Source organism: Porites lutea, chromosome 4 (genome assembly GCF_958299795.1).
Source record: "Porites lutea chromosome 4, jaPorLute2.1, whole genome shotgun sequence".
Taxonomy (NCBI): domain Eukaryota; kingdom Metazoa; phylum Cnidaria; class Anthozoa; order Scleractinia; family Poritidae; genus Porites; species Porites lutea.
This window is the reverse complement of record NC_133204.1, coordinates 10,912,204-10,932,493: the sequence shown is the minus strand read 5'-3', so window position 1 is coordinate 10,932,493 and position 20,290 is coordinate 10,912,204. Positions and strand designations below refer to the sequence as shown.

At 37.9% G+C, this 20,290-nt stretch overlaps 1 protein-coding gene across 1 annotated transcript; it reads left to right on the top strand.

The window, feature by feature from the left end:
- The first annotated feature begins 11,245 nt into the window (after positions 1–11,245).
- LOC140935062 (uncharacterized) lies at positions 11,246–19,941 on the top strand. Its single transcript, XM_073384597.1, has 12 exons — positions 11,246–11,275; positions 11,991–12,067; positions 12,430–12,855; positions 13,741–13,764; positions 13,853–14,047; positions 14,579–14,779; positions 15,999–16,111; positions 16,207–16,280; positions 17,144–17,164; positions 17,393–17,517; positions 18,149–18,169; positions 18,474–19,941. The coding sequence occupies exons 2-12, from the start codon at positions 12,010–12,012 to the stop codon at positions 19,640–19,642; spliced, it is 2,427 nt and encodes an 808-aa protein (XP_073240698.1). The 5' UTR covers positions 11,246–11,275; positions 11,991–12,009; the 3' UTR covers positions 19,643–19,941.
- Positions 19,942–20,290: the final 349 nt, after the last annotated feature.

The following is a 20,290-nucleotide window of genomic DNA, read 5'->3' as shown; positions in this document are numbered from 1 at the left end:
GATTCACCAAAATGTCTGGATGGCCGACTGGGTAGGTTTTGTTTTTGTTGACGTAGGGGTAAAGCGAATTGATATCCACATAGTGAATGGCTTCGCTTTCCTTAGCCTCTGCATACAGGCATACAGCAATTGGTTCGACCTCCAAAGAAGCTGTCTCTTGGGTTGAGTGGTTCGACCAATTGAAAGGTCTTGAGAAATTCTTGCAACTGCAGGTCTGTTTTCTTGTCTTTGTTAAACGCACACTCCCATTTCTCTATCACCTTATACCCAGCTTGTTGAAGTTGTCTTGTTTTTCTACAGGTGGCTTCATGGACTTCGTTTATGGTACGATCTGGATGACAATAATGTTTTCTTTGTCGATGTTGAATCCTTTTTGTGCAACAGATCGCAAACACTAGAAATAAACAAACAATTATCTGATGCAGCTCTAATATCTAATGGTGTTTCACAGGGGTCTGTTCTGTCCTTTTGCTTTTCCTCTTATATATTAACGATATTCATACTTGCTCTAATACTTTTAATTTCTACCTCTTTGCTGATGATACTAACATACTGTACGCCAACAAGAACCTAAGGTCACTTGAGGCAACAGTAAACTCTGAGCTTAAAAAGTTGTATCTTTGGCTGGTTAGTTTTGGAATTCTTGAATAAACTTGAGACAAGCTGCTTTAAAGATGATCACATCGTAATGGCAGTACTTGTTTAACTCATCCCAAAGGACGTATTCTTCGTCTCTTTCTAATTCTGCGGCGTACCAGGTGTCAAATTCCTCGCGTTTTTTCTGCTTCGTGGCTTGAGGTTGGAAATTTCCTTGTAGCTGGTATAGAACCTCTGTAAGATAAATTCTCTCTTGTATGGAACGCATGAGGAAAGAAACCTTTGTGAAGTTCCACCAAATTAAATGTGTCGGGCAATACCGGTATTAAACTTTAACGTTTTAGCCCTTGTTGTCAACTGGTTTTCAACTTTGATGGCTTGACGGTAAAGTTCCTCTATGATAAAGTTTCCGTCAAACCCTTTCAGGTTATGAAACACCACCATGAGATCTCGCTGTTTGTCCTTCACTTTTGTTAGATTATTCATGGCCTGAATAAACTGTTTAATGCGTGTATCCACATTAAAGGCATGTGATACATTCTGTGGATCCTTTCTCAGTAGCATATCGAATAAAATCTGCGACGAGAACTTCCCTGCCTTCATCATCTTGTTCAATCAAGCATTCTATATTTCCAAACACGAAAAGGGGTGGTGGTTTCTTCTCATCACCGTCTGGTTCTTCGTCTTCAGGGATCTCAACACGTTGAATGTAGCATTTATGGTCGTAAATCTGCACAAATTCTTTGCAGTGAAAGCACGTATCGTGGTAACAAACATGTGGCTCGTCAGGATTAACGTAATACTATTTGCAGCAAATCAAACATTTTCTGTCCTTTTGACAGAGACTCACTTTCTTTTTGCCTTTCTTCATTTTGTGATTCGTACAGCAGTCTTGACGGTAGAAATCTCGCTGGCAGTCTTTGTTGGGAATGGTACGTTTCTTGCCAGGTTTAAAATCTGGACAACCACCCTTCTGCGAACGTGTCCGTTGACAGCTTGAACAGTTACGTCTCATACAGGAATGATTGGCTGCGTATTCTGTATTGTACCCCTTGCAACAGTCAGAACAAAAGTAGGATCGGTTCAAGAACGTACGGGCACAGCATAATTCATCTTGATTCTTGATGGTGATCATGCATTTTTTTTTCTTAAGCATCATATAAAATGGAAGCCTTTTGGGATTCTTTGACGCTGGACCTTTTCCGCCTTTTTCAGGGTACGTAATAAATGTGAGAGTGGCATTGAACCCAATGGCAGGATTCATGTTTTGGGCACTGTTCATTTTTCTGGCAAGTGATTCAAACATCACGTGAACATAATCGCCTCTATTCACCAACTCGTTGACGGGAACACCATATTTCACATCAGACAGCAATCCAGATTGAACGGTTCCATTCCCATGTTCTTTCGATGTTAAGATGTACTTGTGTTGTATTAGGGAGCTTTTGTTGAAGTATGGTATCCCTTATCGTTGTAAACAGAACCTCGGACAATCCTTCGTCTAAAGTTTCCGCCTTCGTGGGGGGACGTAGCTGGTCAAACGTCACGCTGAATTGTTCTTTCTTTGACCGCACCCTTTAAACCTTGCCGTTGGTATGTTAGGAACACCATATTAGCTTTGAACAGAGGTTTCTTTTCCAACGCTAAACGATTAGCTCTCTCTACCAAAAATTCATTCAAACCATCGTCCATCAGGTCGAACATGTCCACGCCCTCATCCATTTTTCATTTATTTTTGATTTGTCTTTCGGAGGTTTTAGGTCCGCCTTCTTACTTTCCTGTTGCATGCTTCGAGTACTCACAGCTCCACCTGTCTGGTTATCAAGACTCGAGCAAGGTACTTTGTTGGAATGAAGTAACTCCATGCGAAGTACTTCATCATTGTCAGCAGCTTTCCTTTTGGCTGATTCGGAGTGTCAAAGTGTAAACATGGAACCTTAACATTGGTTCCACAATGTTTCCTATGACGTGAAAAGTCAAATCTGTTCTTGTACTTTACAAGGTATTTTCTGTATACGATGATAATATTTGTTTTTTGTTTTTTCGTGAAATTAATGTCTTTTTTATAGAAAACTTCAAGTTTTATTTCAAATTTTGGACGTTGCAAAGAATGTCACGCATGACGAAACACGTCAGCAAAGCTGGTAAAGTTGACCCTGGTGATAGAATAATCCTACCAGTGAAATTTGCTAGTAAACCAGAGCTAACGTCAACTCGCTTGCTAGGGTAACCCGGCCTAGCACAAGGGTAACCCTCTCTCCTTGTAAACAGGCCCTTAGCTAACCATTTTGATTTTGAATGGCAATATGTCACTCATCTTTTGAGCTTGGAAAAAGGCACTGTAATTTGCAACTGTTTGATCTTCTCGCCAGAGTTTCACCCATTACAAGTTCTTTAAAAGTGTTGTGCTTTATAGCCGAATAGGCGTTTGCACTAAGCTGTCAAAAAGCTCCTCATTCAAAGTCTTTGTTATATGTTAATATCTTCAGCAAAAAATTAAAATCTGAAACCTTTGAGACATCACATAAATCATTTATATAAATCACAAAAAGCAAAAATCTACTTTGGGAAGTTGTCACCGAATAGAACAAATTGATACCTATTGTCTATTATATGAGTAATTCGCAAACTTATTGTAACCATCCCATCCATCATCCAATAAAATTTGATGATCAACTGTATCAAAAGCTCTAGACAAAAAAATAAAAACACATAAAAAGAACTCATTGTTATCAATAGCAGCAGATATCTTATCATACGAAATAGTTACAACGTATTTAGTCCATGCAGTGATGCTCAGGAAAGCCAGATTGATGATCAGTGAGTATTTTATGCTAATTGTAAAATACTCCATCCAATAATAATTAAGAACAGAAGTAGGTCCTAGGTTTGTACCCTAGGAATTAAGAGAGACATTACAGAGCAAATTCACCTCATTCTCCAAGGAAAAAGAGAACGCCGCCCGCTCTTTAACCGATTGAAAAATGTTGTGAATGCTAGTTTCAGTCTTTTTTGTTCTTCGGACGATCAATGGTCTAGAATAAACAAAAATTGTGCCGTTTGACCTTGAGCGGTTGTGGTTGTCTTAAAACGGTCTGATACGATGACACGGTGTTTCAAAGATAAGCTTCGAGAGTAATAAATGCCTGGTTCCAAAAGCAAATTCTTCTTAAGGGAGGCAAGAGGTCGGAGATTGTCATTCTAGGAATTGAATAAAAAGCATTCTTGTTTTTCACCAGTATCATTAGCAGATCTCCATAGAAGGTCAAAATAACTTGCAAAATATTTACAGACTTCTGAGTTTGAGTGCTTAGCATTGCGCTTGAAGATGCATCAGACAGGTCAAATCATTAAAACAAGCTCTAGATTAAATAAATAAATAAAATAAACAGAGCTGTATATTCATCCTTTAAGGCATCAAATGAATTTTTATTTGAACTCCTTAGAAGAACACTTTTTGGTTTCGAATTTTATTCATTGTGAGCTTCATTGCTAGGGAAACCACTAGGTCTGGTGTACGAAAACTCCAAGAATAACCTTTTGTCAGGACCACGATTTATCAGCACCGTTATTCAAAAGTAACAAATTCAACCTTGTTTGACATGTTTTAGTATTTTGATTCGTATTCATTTGATCCGTCTTGACGGGTTGCATGTCCAATGCCGTATTTATTCGAATAAGCGCCCAACCTCGAATTAGCGCCCACGTCGAATAAGCGCCCACCAACACCCCACCTCCAAAAAATGGAATAAGTACTCATGAGAGACTTCCCAGAACAGGGAGTTTCCTTCAGAGTATAGAAACCTTGCTTTGTTAAATCTTCGCGTTTTGTTATTACTCAAGTTTATTGTTTTGCTGCAAAATAAACATACCACAATTGCTCAAAATGTTGGTAATTTAATGAGCACCCAGCCTCGAATAAGCGCCCACCTTGAATAAGCGCACACTCTCATGGTCCAAAAATTTAATAAGCGCCTAGGGTGGTTAATCGAATAAATACGGTACCTCGTACTCATCCAAGAAACATCGACTACAACTTCGCCTATCCGTCGGCGACTTACGGGCCAAAATAATTACAAACCTTGAAGACATATACCCAAAAAACAATTACACAAGATAGGAACCTGAAGAAGGGTTGATTTCCAGTGTCGCGTAATTTTTACGTGCATACGTGCGTAAAATTTAAGTTTGTATATAAAATAGAGGCAATGCATAAAAGGTGGCTCGTAAGCGTAAAATTTGAACCTCGCTCAACTTCTCGTTTAAGCTCAGCACTTTTTATCTTGCCTCTATTTTATTTACGTGATTAGAATTTACGTGCATTAACGTGCGTAGCCAAAAAAGTGTCAGTGGAAATTAACCTTAAGATTGAACGATGAATACGTGTGTAATAACGTCCTCAGGCCTTTCTGGTTCTATCCATAAATCCAGATGGAATTCCCATTACTTGTTCTTAGGTCGTTTTCCACGTCGAGTTTGAATTACCATAATTACGTTGTAAGTGGAACTTGTTTCAAGTATACACGTCGTACTCGTCGTCTATACCACTAAACCTCTCAGATAGTTCTTTATTGAAGGCATGCGGTAAAATTATCTCTGTAGTGTTTAGAATTTAAATAATATACCCGGTACTCGGTCATGCATAACAGTGTTTATTTTAAAAGCGAATCTAGTGCTATTCAAATGCAGAATTGTAAAAGGTAATGCTGTAGGAAACTCGTTTGCCACTAATCAAAAGAATGTAGTTTAGCTCAATCGTTGGTCGGTCTGGAACAGTAAATAAGGTCTGATACAATATAATTAGAAGCATTATTCTAACGGACTAAGACAATTTAATGTTTCAGTTTTCCTTTTCGCACTTAAGTGCTTCGGCCACCATATAACGCAGTATTGGACCCGGCGCAATATTAGTTCAAGCAAAACCGAGTTCTTTTCACGCTTTGATTTCCTGTGTTGCTATTTGGCATCTCAATCAATTACATATTTCTCTAGGAGAAAACTTGAACGAACAAAATAACCCGCAATAAAAGCCGTGCGTCGAATTCTTCACAGCCTTCTTGATAGAATTGTTTCCTCATGTGTCCTTCGTGACTAACAGTGGGAAATAATTTGCTATCCGCACGAACATCAGCAGGTGTTTGGCCCCAGGAACACCACGTGTATCGTCATTTTTTACCCTTTCCGCGTTCACCAACGTTGTTCATCTTTTCCGTGTCTATCTTCAATTCTACCTGAACCGTTTTTAAACTTGTCTTTAAATGTTCCAGACGCTCTCTCAAGCCTTGAAGTTGTGTTGTGAAGTCTGCCCCCGCTACTTTTATTTTTGAATCCAGTGACTGAAGTCTTTGTTCCAAATGCGCTGAATTTGTAAGCCCTGTAGTCGCCAGTTTGAGCGAGGAGCCCTCTTTGAGAACACCTTGTTCAGCACCTTCTTCTTTTTTCGCTTCCTGGGATGTGTCCTCTTTTGCGTTTACCATCACTTCATGAAGCTGAACACAACCGTTCTGATAAACAATTCAATCATATTAAAATTGAAACACATCAAAATCTCAGAAATAATGCAAATTTGCTTTGCTTTGCGGGTAACCACAAGCAAAGGCCCATTAACTCTTAGCCACTTTGGGCAGATGTCACAGATGTTGAAGGACCGGCGCAATAATTTCTGTTTGGCAGAATTTGCTTAATACGGTGAATCTAGAGATCAAATTGAAACTTTAGCAATTGGAGCGTTAGCTCTTGAATCTTTTACGATGACTTGCTTACTTTTTTGAGTCGGTTTATAGACAAAATTGTCGTTTAGTTCCCACCAAGGCAGTGACATCGTTTCCTTGGAAACGAAATTCTTTGCGCAATGCAGCGAGGTACGTCCACCTACGGAGCAGGAGGTCCGCAAAATGGCGACTACCGGCTTTCTGCCTCAGACCGTATCATCAGTTAATAAGTGGGAAGCAAATGCTGTTGTGAGTTTTCATTGTCCTAGCCAGAGATCTCGATCCGTCGGGCGCTGACGACAAGGGCCACAGCTCAAGGAACGAGAATGTGCTAGCTTCGCAAGAATATTAAGTCGTCATTGGACAGATTGCCAACAATACGAGGACTAACGGGTATATGTTTTTAGACTGATCTTCGACGGTCAACCTAACAGACAGGTGGTGTACATGTGAAGAAAGAGTATCCAAAATTAAAATAAATTAGGAAAGGTTAAGCTTCCTTTTACTGTATGGGCTCTAAACGTTCCATCTTTTTTTTAACACGTGTTGAATGAAAATAAACTTAAACAATACTATAAATTAGCCAGATCTACTTAGTTAAATGAATATCGAATTTTTCAGCTCCCCTTTTCTCATGGACAGTGCCTCGTTCCTGCCAAAACAAACGTATCCACCTGAAAACAATAATTGAAAACCAGTTATCAGTAAGATAAATCATTTTATGTTAGTTCAAGTTTATGCAGATTTTGAATTAACTGGATCATCAGGTCAGTGTAAGTTTTTAACATTGAAAGGCTTTGAGATGTCTTACTGATCGAGTTCATGAAGAACAAGAAAATTGAAATTATGAGGGGAGCTGTTGTGGTGGTCTTACTTCCTTGTGTTGCTTTAACTCTTCTAGGTAAGCTACTGATTACAGAAATCTTAAATGTATCTGCTTGATCCAGCTTCAAATTCCAATTATCCGAATATGATTGTAGCTAAGAGATAGATACTGAGTAAATCTTAAAATATACAGATGGATTTTCCAAGTAACTATAGTCATTGCAATTTTTTCAGGCTATATTTACTGAATTTATATAATAGCCTTACTGAATTGAAAGATGGCTCATTTGATTTACATTTAGTTGAAACGAAGAAAGTAACTCAACATCAGCCGAGCTGGAGTACGATGCTTTGTTTTAATTCATAATCAAGCTTGAATTAACTTACATATATTTTTTGATTGTGGATCGGAATGCCAGAGAAGAGTGAGTACTAAGTTCTTTTTCCAATGGGACTCAACGTCTGATGATGTTGACTCCATTCATTCAATGCTTGCGGTCTTTGATTTAAGAGGCTGGTTACCAACATTGAGAATAAATATCAGTGAAAAAGACTGAGCTAAACACAGCGTTCGATTTCGCCAACGGACAAAATTTGAATGAGATAATACAGTTCGAGGTAATAAAATGAAACGATAGGTAACATAAATATTCACTTGTTATATTACCAAGTGAAGCTATACATACCAAGTCAATTTATTTGCACAGTTTGGATCTGTTTTTTTGTTTTGTTACTTAAAAATGATTTTTATTCAAACTAGGAGAAATTTTTACAGATCAATTATTTCTGCATCAGACTATCTAATTTTACAGATTCTAAGGCCAAAATTTTTTGTACTGCAAAAATGTGTTAATCTTAGTCGTTTGGCAACTTGACACAATTCGGGGGGGGGGAGGGGGCAGTAGTTCAGATGTCGATGACGCTGAGTGACTCGATCAGCTGAGCTATCTTAAACCCGAATTGCCTTAGTCAGCTTACTTTGCAAAAAAACCTCCAAAACATCACCGCTTAACTGACAGACGACCAATTACATCGTGACGAATCAGGTCAATAACCAGGGTTTAAAAAATTATATCGTTAACTGAAGAGATTACAACTCATTTTCACTCTGAAGGTGACGACTACACAGGTCGTCGAAACGTCGGTCACTGTCAACAACAGTACAGTCCTATTCAGGATTACGCTCACCTAGACGATCATGCTTCACCTACAATATGAAATGATCCCTGGGTTTAAACCTTTCACAAGATTTTTGTCATAGCGTCAATGTTTTTAATCTTTTAAAGAAGTAGTGAGGGGGGGTGGGAAACGTTTAAAGAACGTTTTTTTCTCTACAGTATTATGAAATGAGCTATAAAATTACTTGGATTCCACGTTAAATAAACGGCACACTATTTTAGTAGTTTACATTTCTGAAAATAATTATCATATACACTGTAGAACAAATAACACAACGTTTAAATGGACACTGTTGGGGCCACAGTAAGTGTCCGCATTAAAAGGGTATCCGTATATTAAGCGGGTTAAATTTAGAAAAGTGTAAGAGTTTTCTTTCCCCAGGGACAAAGCAAACTGTCCGCGCGTATTAATGAGGTGTTCGGCCGTATTAAGCGGTTGTCCGTAAAGCGGGGTTTGACTGTACAAGGAGATGTTAAGTTAAAATGGATCAGTTTAGGTTTCTGGGAAACTGCCGACCTACCCCTCCCCTAACCATCATTTTGCCCAAAGTGAGAATGAAGTGTTAATGTTAGCTTAGGGGAGGGGTAGGTGGGCAAAACCTAAAATGATCCGTTAAAATTACGGTCAACACCGCTTTAGTACCCTCAGTGTCCTTATTAACGGGGTTTGACTGTATACTATTGTTCTAAAATGAACTGTTTCATTACTTTCTAACGTCAGAATTATTTGATGGAGATTCTCCTGAGCAGTCATCAAAGAGAAGGAGGAGAAACATCTATGGTGGTATGCCCTTTGAAGACGAAGACTTTCCGGAAGATGACGCTTTTTATCGTGATGACGATGATGCTGATGGTTACGATGAAGACGACATACATTACAGAAGACAACAGCAGCAGAGGAGATACTACAGACAATCTTAGTAATTTAGAGAGACCGGCAGATGAAAACTAAGGATGTAATAGCACAATCATCTTTACCAAGTATAACTATAGTGACACAAGAAAGCTTTCCATTCAGCTTAGTGATACGAAAACCCATTAGGTTGTGACTTTAAAGACAATTTGCCTGATTTCGTCATATACTTGACTAAAACTTTCAGAATTGAATCAGAACCTTCTAGGATGGATTATTTTGTGTGAAAATTATATAAGATAAAAGCTTATAATGGTCTACTAGTCGAGGAAAGTAAATGTTAACCAAAATGGAAAAACGAAATGACGTCCAGTAGTTCTAGTCAAATCGTTAGTCAAAAAATTCAATTTTAAAAAACGAAAAATTAAGCCGAAAACTGAAATTATAGAGGTGATGAAAAAGAATTGTGCAGTATCTAATTAAAATAAGCTACTGCACAATTTCTTAAATTTGCAATTCCGCCCCCCGCCCCCCTCCAACACCAGCTCAGCACCACCCACGCAACACCACTGAAAATGAACGTAAAGCCCCCCTTAATATCTGAGCCAGATGTCATGGAATTTTCACTGGATGTTTTCGGTGATCAGTCAAAAAAGCCAAAAAATTCAAAGAGTGCAGACTGTAATAGTGTTATGGTGCATCAGTGATTGTGAGCTAGGTTATTGGGTGGTTCCCCTCTCTTGCACATATTGTTACTGATATTGTTACTGATCTAACGGTATGCTCATCTGAGAACGACCACACCTTCTACAATATGTCATTTTAGTTGAAAACAATCTGTAAAGGGGCTGTGTCAAAAAGTTTATCAAAATTGAACAGTGGAAACTGCCACTAAATTGAGTGGACAATAAAAATAACATCTGAAAACGTAAAAAGAACGTTTTTTTGAATAAGTGAACTAATATATACAAATTGAGGAGGCCCGGATTGACAAATTTAAAAAAGATTGAAGATGATTGTAATTGTGATTTTTGAAAACTTGTTAGCTTAACAAGTTTTCAAAGTTAATTCTAACGTTTCATATAATACTTGGGAGAATTTTGTTTGACACGAAGCTGTGATTTTGTCATTCACAAATAATTTCTCAAGTATTATAGCGAATAAGAGCGTGTAATTAGCATTCTAAACGAAATGAACTACAATAGCTCGCCGGGACACAGCGTCCGTTAGTTTTCTTTTGTATTGGCGACGCATGCGCGCGCTGTCCAGTTTAAAGATATACAGATCAGATGTCTTGATTTGCAATAAGGCAAACTCTTATAATACAGTCTATCCCTTATATTCAGTGACGCATGGTCTGTGTTTTACATCAAGTACTTTGTACTACGATCCAGTACAATCGAAGTTTTTTTCTTATTTGTTATTTACTTCTAGAGCTCCATTCCATTATGAAGGGTAAAATTGAAGACTGGTTTTGTTACTTTCGCCTCTAACTGATACACTAAACGGTACAAAAATGTCACGAAGATTGAACAATGTACAGCAGCAAGTCTTAACATTGAACCCTTTTGACATAAATTTCAGGATGTTCTTTAATCTTGCAGAAATATTTAGTTTCATTTGCAAGTATAAGGCGAAGACTCAGAACCACTGTCTCTCTACATCTCGGCTGTTATGAAAACAATAGCTGGTGAAAAACCGGTTAAAACAGAAATTTTCTAGTTTGCTAGAGTTAACACAACAAAACAGCCCTGTTATCGAAAATTATTATCAGTCAGTTGTAAGCAGTTGAAATCGGCAAAACGCACCCAGGATTTCTTTTAAAGGGCTTGTAGAATAAGTACAATAGGACGATAAAGCGATTAGATATTCAGGCAACAAAGTATAATTAGGTTTCGTTCACTTATTAGGAAAAAAATCAATGTTTTTGTAAAGTGTTTTGGTAAACAAAAGAATCACGTTATTTATTTATAGATAAGAAAAAAATCTTGTTCTTGGGTTTCCGCCTCGCCTTATCGTCAGTGAAATCGACGTTGCGCAAAAAAAGAAAAGAGGAAATCGGATCTACTATGTGATACGAAGTGGTCTGCGGGTATCGGCCAGTCGATACGGTATCATTGCACGTTCTCTAAACTGTAAGTGGTGAAATATTTTACTTAATTATTTAAGTCTTCATTGGCGCTTAATGCAAATGCAATTAATTTGATTTGGGCGACTTTTCATCATACTTAAACTTATAACTTTGAAAATAAATTAATATCTCAAAGATCATATATCTGGGTAAAACAGGCAACAGTTTTCTTTGAACGGGGAAAGGGAGTACCAAGATTGATCAGTAGGGTCTAAAGGACACAGACAGCCACAGCTAGCAACTATTTGCCGTCCTATAACATTGTTCAATGGTTTTCCTTTCGTTTACAGATGCTTTAAACTTTGTACAAATGTGTACAATTAAGCAAGCTAGCATCAACATTAATGCTACTAAGGGCTAATTGCTATCAAATTAAACGTCGAAAAATTAAAATAAACTTCTCGATTTGTTTGTAAATTTGCAAACGTGCAAAGTTATAAATTAACATATGCAAGGAATAAAGAATAGAATAATACAGAGTAGAGAAAGCTGTCCTAGTTAGATGGTCATTTCGTGACCACTTATTGTTTTGGCAATAACGCTAACTGTTCCTTTTTATTTTGTTTTTCCTCACACTTACGTCCTGGGTATTCTTAATTACAGACCCCTTTTTGTTGTTGTTTTGTCTTGGTTCTTCTTTTGGGTGTTGTTCATTTTTTCTTGCCAACAATGTTTGAATTTTCGTACTTTTGCAGGAGAACTAATACATGAAACATGAGGGCTCTACTCATCCTCGTGTTTGCCACGGAATTGGTGCTGACGAGCGCGAAGGGTTTGTTTCATGATATTTACTCGCCTTGCCCATGGTGGAAAGTGGAATGGTTATGAAACCCTTAAGACTCTTTTGCCTCATGTTTTTGTTAGCTGTTTCGGACCTGACCGCGAACATTGTTCAGTGGCATTCCTATCAGTTTGCATTAATTAATTCAGCCACAATTTGTGAACAAAAAACAAAGGATTGTGCACGGTCAGGGAGCTTCCAACATAAACTGCAGCATCGTTTGTTCTCAACATTGATGTTTGCCGGCTTTCATAACCAGTTTCCTCTACCAACTATGCCTTGCCCTACTGATACACCAGTATCTCTTTTTAATCAGTAAGATATTACGAACTTGAACTTTGTCTTTGTTTCAGGTTCCCTTGAAAGGGATGTACTGACGTATGTTAACGTTTTCCGTCATTTGCATGCTGTGGGGCCGTTACTAACTGACGAGGTCATTCATGAAAGTGCGCAAAATGCAGCTAAAATGTTTATGAAGACAAGAAATAAAGACAAAGTGCCAATTCACCAATATAGCGCTAACTTTTGCACTTACACTGGATCAGAGGAAATTCTCGACCGCACCTGCGTTGTATCGTGGTATAGTTCCATGAAGTATTATATGTGGTGTCAGCCTAAAGCAGAAGGTCAAGCTTTATCATTTGTGAACATGATTTGGAAAGCCAGCAAAAAAGCAGGAGTTGGGTTAGCCAAGGGCTCTGACGGAACCTATTATGTAGTACTTTACATTGCGCTACAAGATGCAGATAATGTTGCTGTTAACGTGCCGCCTGTAAAAGGTAACACTGTATCATCATCGTCATCATCATCATCATCATCGTCATTGTCGTTGTCATTATCACCTTCACCATCATAATTATCATCATTATCTTCTTCTTTATCATCATCACCATCATCATCATCATCATCATCATCATCATGATCGTCATTGTCGTTATCATCATCACCTTCACCATCACAATTATCATCATTTTTCCTCTTTCAGCGTCATCTTATCATCATCACCAATATCATATTCGTCATTATCAACATCATTTTGGCTGTGGAATAGACGGTCACAGTTTTGCCCCAATTCCACCCCCTCTAAGGCTGTAGCTGTTACTTGTAGCACTTATAAAAAGTTGTACAACGTGTAATCAATCCGAACCTGCAGATTAATTTATATAAAAGCCTCGTTTTAACTCTTTGATATAAAACTGCTTGGGTGGTTGGATCTTGTCATCATTCTTTTGTTGCTATTTTTGGTTTCTTTTTCCTTGCAAGAGTACGTTTTGAAAAAGCTATTACCTTTGATCTTAAATACGCAACATCACGCCGGCAGTATATTATAATTTTAGCAATCACAAATAACAAAATATCAATGTGTTAAGTGACTGACCGTTCTCAGAACGTTTAAAGTCCATTTGATTCTAACGGATTTCTTAGGCCCAAAAGAGCTAGATTAGAAAAATTTCGTGATTCCTGAGCACCTACTTTTATTTGACACATTCGTGACGTCAGTCCGGCCTCCAATTTGACATTGGTGGCAAGCAGAGCTGCCGAAAGTTTCCACGTTATTATATTAGTTCTCCAGACCTTGCTACACATAAAAGACAAGTCCGTACATTACAGTAATTAAATTTGCTTTCAATTTAAGAAGTGCTTTTTTATCTTTCTGTTTGTAGTTGTTATGGAGGCGAGCTCTAAAGGTAAGGTCTTCAAAAGCAAAATTAATTTCAGAATTCAGGATATACTTCAATTATTTTTGGAGCTTAACTTTTACCTTTTGCATTTCAGCAAACTGTCCACCGGGTTATTCACGATTTGATACTTCCTGCTTCAAGTATGAAACAACCGGAGTAACCTGGGACGAGGCCGTGACACGATGTGCATTAGAAAATGCGACATTAGCTTCGATACGAAATGCAAAAGAAGAGAATTTTGTGCGAGAACTACAGAGGAAAGCAGGATCAACTGTAGAGACTTGGATTGGTACGAACATTTAAGCTACCTTATATTATTAGTATTACTAACAGGGCAACTAATTCGAAACAATTAAAAGTTAGCTCAATAGTTGCCGTTTAAAATAGCAATCACTTTAACAAACCAACACTTATCAAAAAGTGGAGAAGAAAGCTCCTGGACAAGTGTGGCCCTTTTTATCGTATTCCAAAGTACTGTGAAAGGACACAGGGAGATCGATCTAATTATTGTTCAACACACCTATAAAATAATCATTGACCAACTGGGAAAATGTAATGTACCATTACTTAACGCAAATATCTCGACTTCGATCCCTGCAGGTGGATCAATTTAAAACTGTTCAAACGACGATTTTGATGTACGGTGTATACGCCGTAACCATTCCAATACAACCTTATCTTCTCCGGCGGTTTGGTATAATTTGAAATAAGTCTTGTAGTGAATATTGATAGAGGTTATTCTTGGCCGCCTAGAAAAAGGGTTAAAATTGGCAACACAGGATTTTTTACAACTTTACTCAAGTAAACGATACCCTTGCAGGCCTGCACGACAGTGTACATGAAGGACGATTTAAATGGTTTGATGGGTTAAGATTTAAGCCTGGCGTCTGTGTTCCTGTGCATGCAAACGGTGGACACATGGAGAACTGTGTGGCATGGAGCATAGAAAAACCAAAAGGCTGCTGGGAGGATAGACCCTGTAACCAGAAGATTCCTTTTACATGCAAAATACCAGTAGAAGGTAAAGAGTACTCTTACGCGACTTGTGAATGATTCTCGTTAACATATCAAATTAACTACATACCGTATTTACTCGATTAAACGCCGCCCTCGAAGGGGTAGAGGGAATTTTTCCAGTAAGCACCACAATCAGAATAATTCCAACTCCAGACACTCTAAGGTGAAAGGGTACAAACGTTTGGTGCAGCGATTTCTGGGATTGTCGGGGTACAAGCGTTTGTTGTGATTGGTCGATGGAATTCCAGGACCCATTCACCAGTCACAGGTAATGCTTGTCCACTCAAATGATCCCAGAAATCGCTGGGCCGAAAACGTGTCGCTATTGCTCTTAAAGTTTCTGTAATCGTGAATACGGTTATAAGAAAACAACTCGGTATAACTTGGTATCTAGGCCATCCAGACAATTACGATTCGATTCTATCTGAGCAAAAGTACTAGACATTGGACTTTTTAAACATCCTCCTGTTTTACATAATATTTACAATTGATTTATCGTAAATGTTTTTAGTGATTTTAAGAAAAGTGATTTTGATATAAACGTCGCCCTTGAATAAACGCCGCATCGGGGACGCTGAAAATTTAAGAAATGCCTCGGCGTTTAATGGAATAAATACAATTAACAACAACAACAATAAAACTTTGTTGAGAAACAAAATAATAACAGAACAAATGCACTGCCTGCGGCTAGCATGGCTTTTCGAGGCGGGACAGAGCGTGCAAATGAATTAGAAGGACGAATCTCGGTAACGTTTTAAAAAGCCATAGTCCATAAACATTGCGTGAGAGTTAGTGTTTTAATAGAAAAATTGAATATATTAATAGCTTTTTGTACTTGCAAATTTAAATTCTTTAACAGATTTGTCATTTCGGAGACTGACAAGTCTTAAATTTTATTATGGTTAGTGACTGGTGATTTGAAAACATATTTTAAGGACAATTAGATATTTTCGTAATAATATACAGCTTTGGAAGATTTTTAACGTAAGTTATAGTTTGTCTCCAATTAGGAAGTTCTCTTAGGGAGACCAAACTGATTCATTCGACTCTAAATTAAGTTATCATTAATACTTAATTATTAGTGCTCTGTAGTAACAGAAGTTACTGTTCACCAATACAGGGCATCATTTCTCTCTCTTGATACGGTTCTAATATTATATCATTCTGACTTCTTAGGTTATAAATTGTTCTTACTTATCTCTTCTTTACATTTTATCAAAAAGGAAAATCGACTTACAGAACAGAGATTCTATTCAAGAAGTTTCGTTGGAGGCCTAATTATAACAATAAAAACTCCAAAGCATATAGGGATCTGATAAACGGCATTAAAATAACAGTAAGTGTCGAAATCGCTTTAAAAAATATTATGTTTTCTTCATTGCTTAATTGAGGCTATTAAACGCTGACTGATTTTTACCATATTGTCTAAAGTTTAAAGAATTGTTCACCAGGAAGTCAGGAAAGAAGAAGGGAGGCTTTAGAAAAGTTAAGGTGAAAGGCATCAGGTATTTTTTCGCTTTGTTTGTTTGTTTTGAATTTGGTTTGTCTTGTTTTGTTTTTCGAGTATTATAGTTAACTGAAGGAATTCAACCTGGTACGTTCCCAGGGTCTTTTCCTTTTATTTTTCTATAATGGTTAAGATAATTTTTTGCTTGGCCATAAATCAAAATTTCGGGGTCTCAGGTGATGACATAAGTCATTAGAGCATTTATTGATAATTTGAAATAATATATTGCCTACTCCGGTTTCTGCAAAAAGTGCGATTATCTGAAAAAACTGTAATGAGAATAAAAAACTAAGCTAAAACAGCAGAATAGTCGGTACCATAACAGGCAGGTAATTAAAATAAACAAAATAATTTTCACTTGCCTACTGTTAACTCCTGACACACGCTTGATATTTACTTGCATATCATTGCAGAAACAAGTTATAATGATCATTTTTCTGGGGTAGCCTCGCACGTAAACTGCGGTACTGAAATACACATTTGAAGCTCTCCTTGCGACCACTCTCATAACACCAGTTCTAGTTGCAACCACTTTAATTTTAACGACTTCCTGGGCTGGGTGGTTGCTCACGAGAGCTTTGTCGAGACCCTGCCAGGGAAGGGGGCGGGGGGGTCCCATGTCGCCGGTCTGAATTTTAAAACGTCTCGTGTCGGTGTTTATAAATGCTTGTCGCTTATTGTCGTCTTTGCCGTCACTGTCGCAATTTGGCCGAAGGAGGTTGTCTCTTGTCGCGATTTCATTTTACGCGCTGTCACTACTTTTTGGGCCATGCCGCTTGTCGAAATTTACACTGGCAGGGCCTCTTTTTCGCTACGTAATATTTAAATCTAAAGTGTTCTCCGTTTTTCTTTTCTTTTCAGGGCAATATCTTTTAAAGGACGGTAAGTTTAAGGCTGTCTCCTCTTCATGTCACTTATATATCACATTAAGGTGTAAAGGATAAATAGCTAAACTGCTAGCTTAATACAGCTTACTTTTCATTTACAAAGGAAGAAACGCAACAACTATAGTAACTGAATACGGTATTACAATTAAATAATTTCACGATTACTGGCCCATAGTTCACTGTAACGGACTAATCGATCATGATTTCATTTTCCGTCAAACAGGCCCGCTGGATTAGGAATAGCCATTTCTGTTAAATTCAGGTCCTTCAACGCCGACCCAACTCTCAGATTTCAGAAATTTTTGCGCGGTTCCGAGAAGCTTTTAAGTATGGATATTGACAAACCAGGTATGGTTTTTTTTTGTTAAAGATCGACTAGAAAATTAATGAAAATTTAAAATCCACCTTCATTACATTTCGTATGCGTGCGTTGAATGTGGTAAAGACGTGATGTCTTATTTTACAAGTAGTTCAAGTTATTCGAACACATTCCTAGTCTCGGCATTTATAATTTCTCAAAAAATACCTTCATTACTGGAGAAGAATATAATACAATCTTTGCCATTATCATCATCATCATCACCATGATCGTCGTCGTCGTCGTCGCCATCATCATCACAATCATAAGAAGTATAACCCTACCTGGATAGAAAGCATCTTTTGTGTCTTGGAGTGTTTCAAACTCCAAAAGATGTGTAGCCGATAACTGCACGAATTTTCGCGCATTTTTCGAAGATATAACATGTGGCTTGATAGTTGTAATTATTGTTCATGCTAAGCAAGAATATACTTACACTTTTCGAATTTTGCACTTGAATGATCTTAAAAATTTCTTGTACTAAGGTTTATCAATTTATATCTATTCTGCGAGTATCATAGATCTTGGATGCCAATAAATAGAAGATGGAGAATCTAAGAGTGTAGCGATCGTTTGAAGTCACGGATTCATACACAATGCTTTTTTATTTATATTTTGCAGATAAAGTAAAAGGAAAAACAGGTACGCCGGGTGATGTCGGTTTATACTTAAACATCTTTTAATTTAATTCTTGCATTATTTTTAAAGAAAGAAAAATTTCTTCACGCCTGCATGAGACTCATACCATCTCTCACCACTATCACCTTTTGTTATTTCTTAACATCCAACCTAACATCAAGAAAACCTATCTTGAGAATAAGAATGTCTGCTTGACTAAACATCTCTTTATTTCGTTACTAGTACTTTATCTTTGATCACACGCTCATCTAGATGGAGTCTCGGCTGTGTTCAAAAAAGTTAGAGACGACTTTTTTGTTCTCATCAGGTAAAGCAGGAGACTACTGCTACAGCACATGCACTCAAAGGCACACTTGCACCCCAATCTACCAGCAGCCCTCAACATACAGCTACCAGCCAGTATACAATGTACCCGCTCCGCCACCATATTCGCCGCAGCCCTACCCTGTTTCCTTTCCAGGGAGTGTGCAGACAGTCACAACAACAACTGATCCATACCCATCAACGTGTCCAATGTCGTGTACCCAACACCCGACACTGGATTGCTACATGCAATGTAATGATGAGTGTTGTGAGAGAGGAGATGGGAAAAGGAAGGGGAGACCCAATCGTCTGCGTGCTGCTAAAGATATGCATGAGAACTTTGGAAGGCTTGATCATCTGATCGACAAAGTGACAAATAATGGGCCACCTGCCAATTCTTTAGACAATTTTAATGATAAGACAGATGATAAAGATGAAAATGCAGAAAGTGTTATTGACAATCTCGAGACAAACATTAAAAACCTGGGAGTCAATTTCGATGAAGAACAGGCGAAACACCTCAGCAGCCAACATAATGAGAGAGATACAGCTGAAAATACAAAAACGGCTTCCAACTTAACGGAAACGTCTGACTTTACAAAAACTAAAGCCGGAAGGATGGGGCTCGATGAGAATCATGTCATTAGATACATGCATAAGACGAAAAAGTCACATGATATGATTGACGATGACCAGGAACCCAATAATTCAGATGAAGAGCCCGCAAACAATTTCATAACTACAAAACATACCAACAAACACTATGAAGACGAGAACGAAGAATATGAACCACTGGAAAATGACAGTCGATTTAGGAATAATGAAGAAACTATTCCATTGAGCCAAGAAGCAATTGGTATGCAAGATGAAGAAAAAGCCATGGATGACAGGAATGAAGACAGTAACGAAAAAAGTGATATTGGCCCTGAAATTGAAGTCGATAATTCTGAAATCCTCAGCGGTGAGAACGATGATGAAGATGACAATGATGGAACTGAGAACGTTTTAAATCGGGATCAAGATCCTCCCGGGCCGCTTGAAGAAGATTCCGTGGATTCTTCGGATGAGCTTTTGGATGAAGAAGGAATTGATGACGTTGGCAAATTTGGAAGGAAAAGAGACAAGGTTTCACATGGAAAGAAAAATATAAAGCAAGCACTAACGGAACTTTGATATTCTTATTAACAAACGTCACATTCAAAAATGATGTACGCTCTTGAAATTTCACAAAACCACCGACCTGTAAAGCTCAAATAACCCTATATTGTCGTCCAGTAGAGGTCAAAGTTACCGGATTTTTTAAAATTATTTGTACCACAAGTTACGTAATACTAGAGTTTTCTTCCAGGGCTACTCATGCATTCGTTAGAGCGTCACATCACGTCCTAATGAGTAGATTAGGAAAAAGCATCAATCCAAGTTAAGCCCAGTGTCCAAATAAAATGTTCATATTGCGAATCCTCCCTTTACGAAAACAACATTTCGTGTTTTGTTCATTCTTATCATAAGTAACTTACTTACTTGCGACACAAAAGAAGTGATAATACTTCTTTTTATGAAAAAAAAAATGAAAGATTAAGAAAGTGGAAGGAATAAAAATACAATTTAATTACATCAAGTGAACGTTTGTATGTATATGTGCAAGTAATGATGTTGAGGGGATGGTTATGATGATGGTGCTGTTAGTGGTTGTAGTTGAGGTGGTAGTGGTACTAGTGGTGCTGGTGGTGGTGGTGGTGGTTGTAGTTGTGGTGGAGGTGGTCCTGTTGGTAGTAGTGCGGCTGAAAGTGGTTGTGGTGGTGGTAGTGGTTTTGGTGGAGG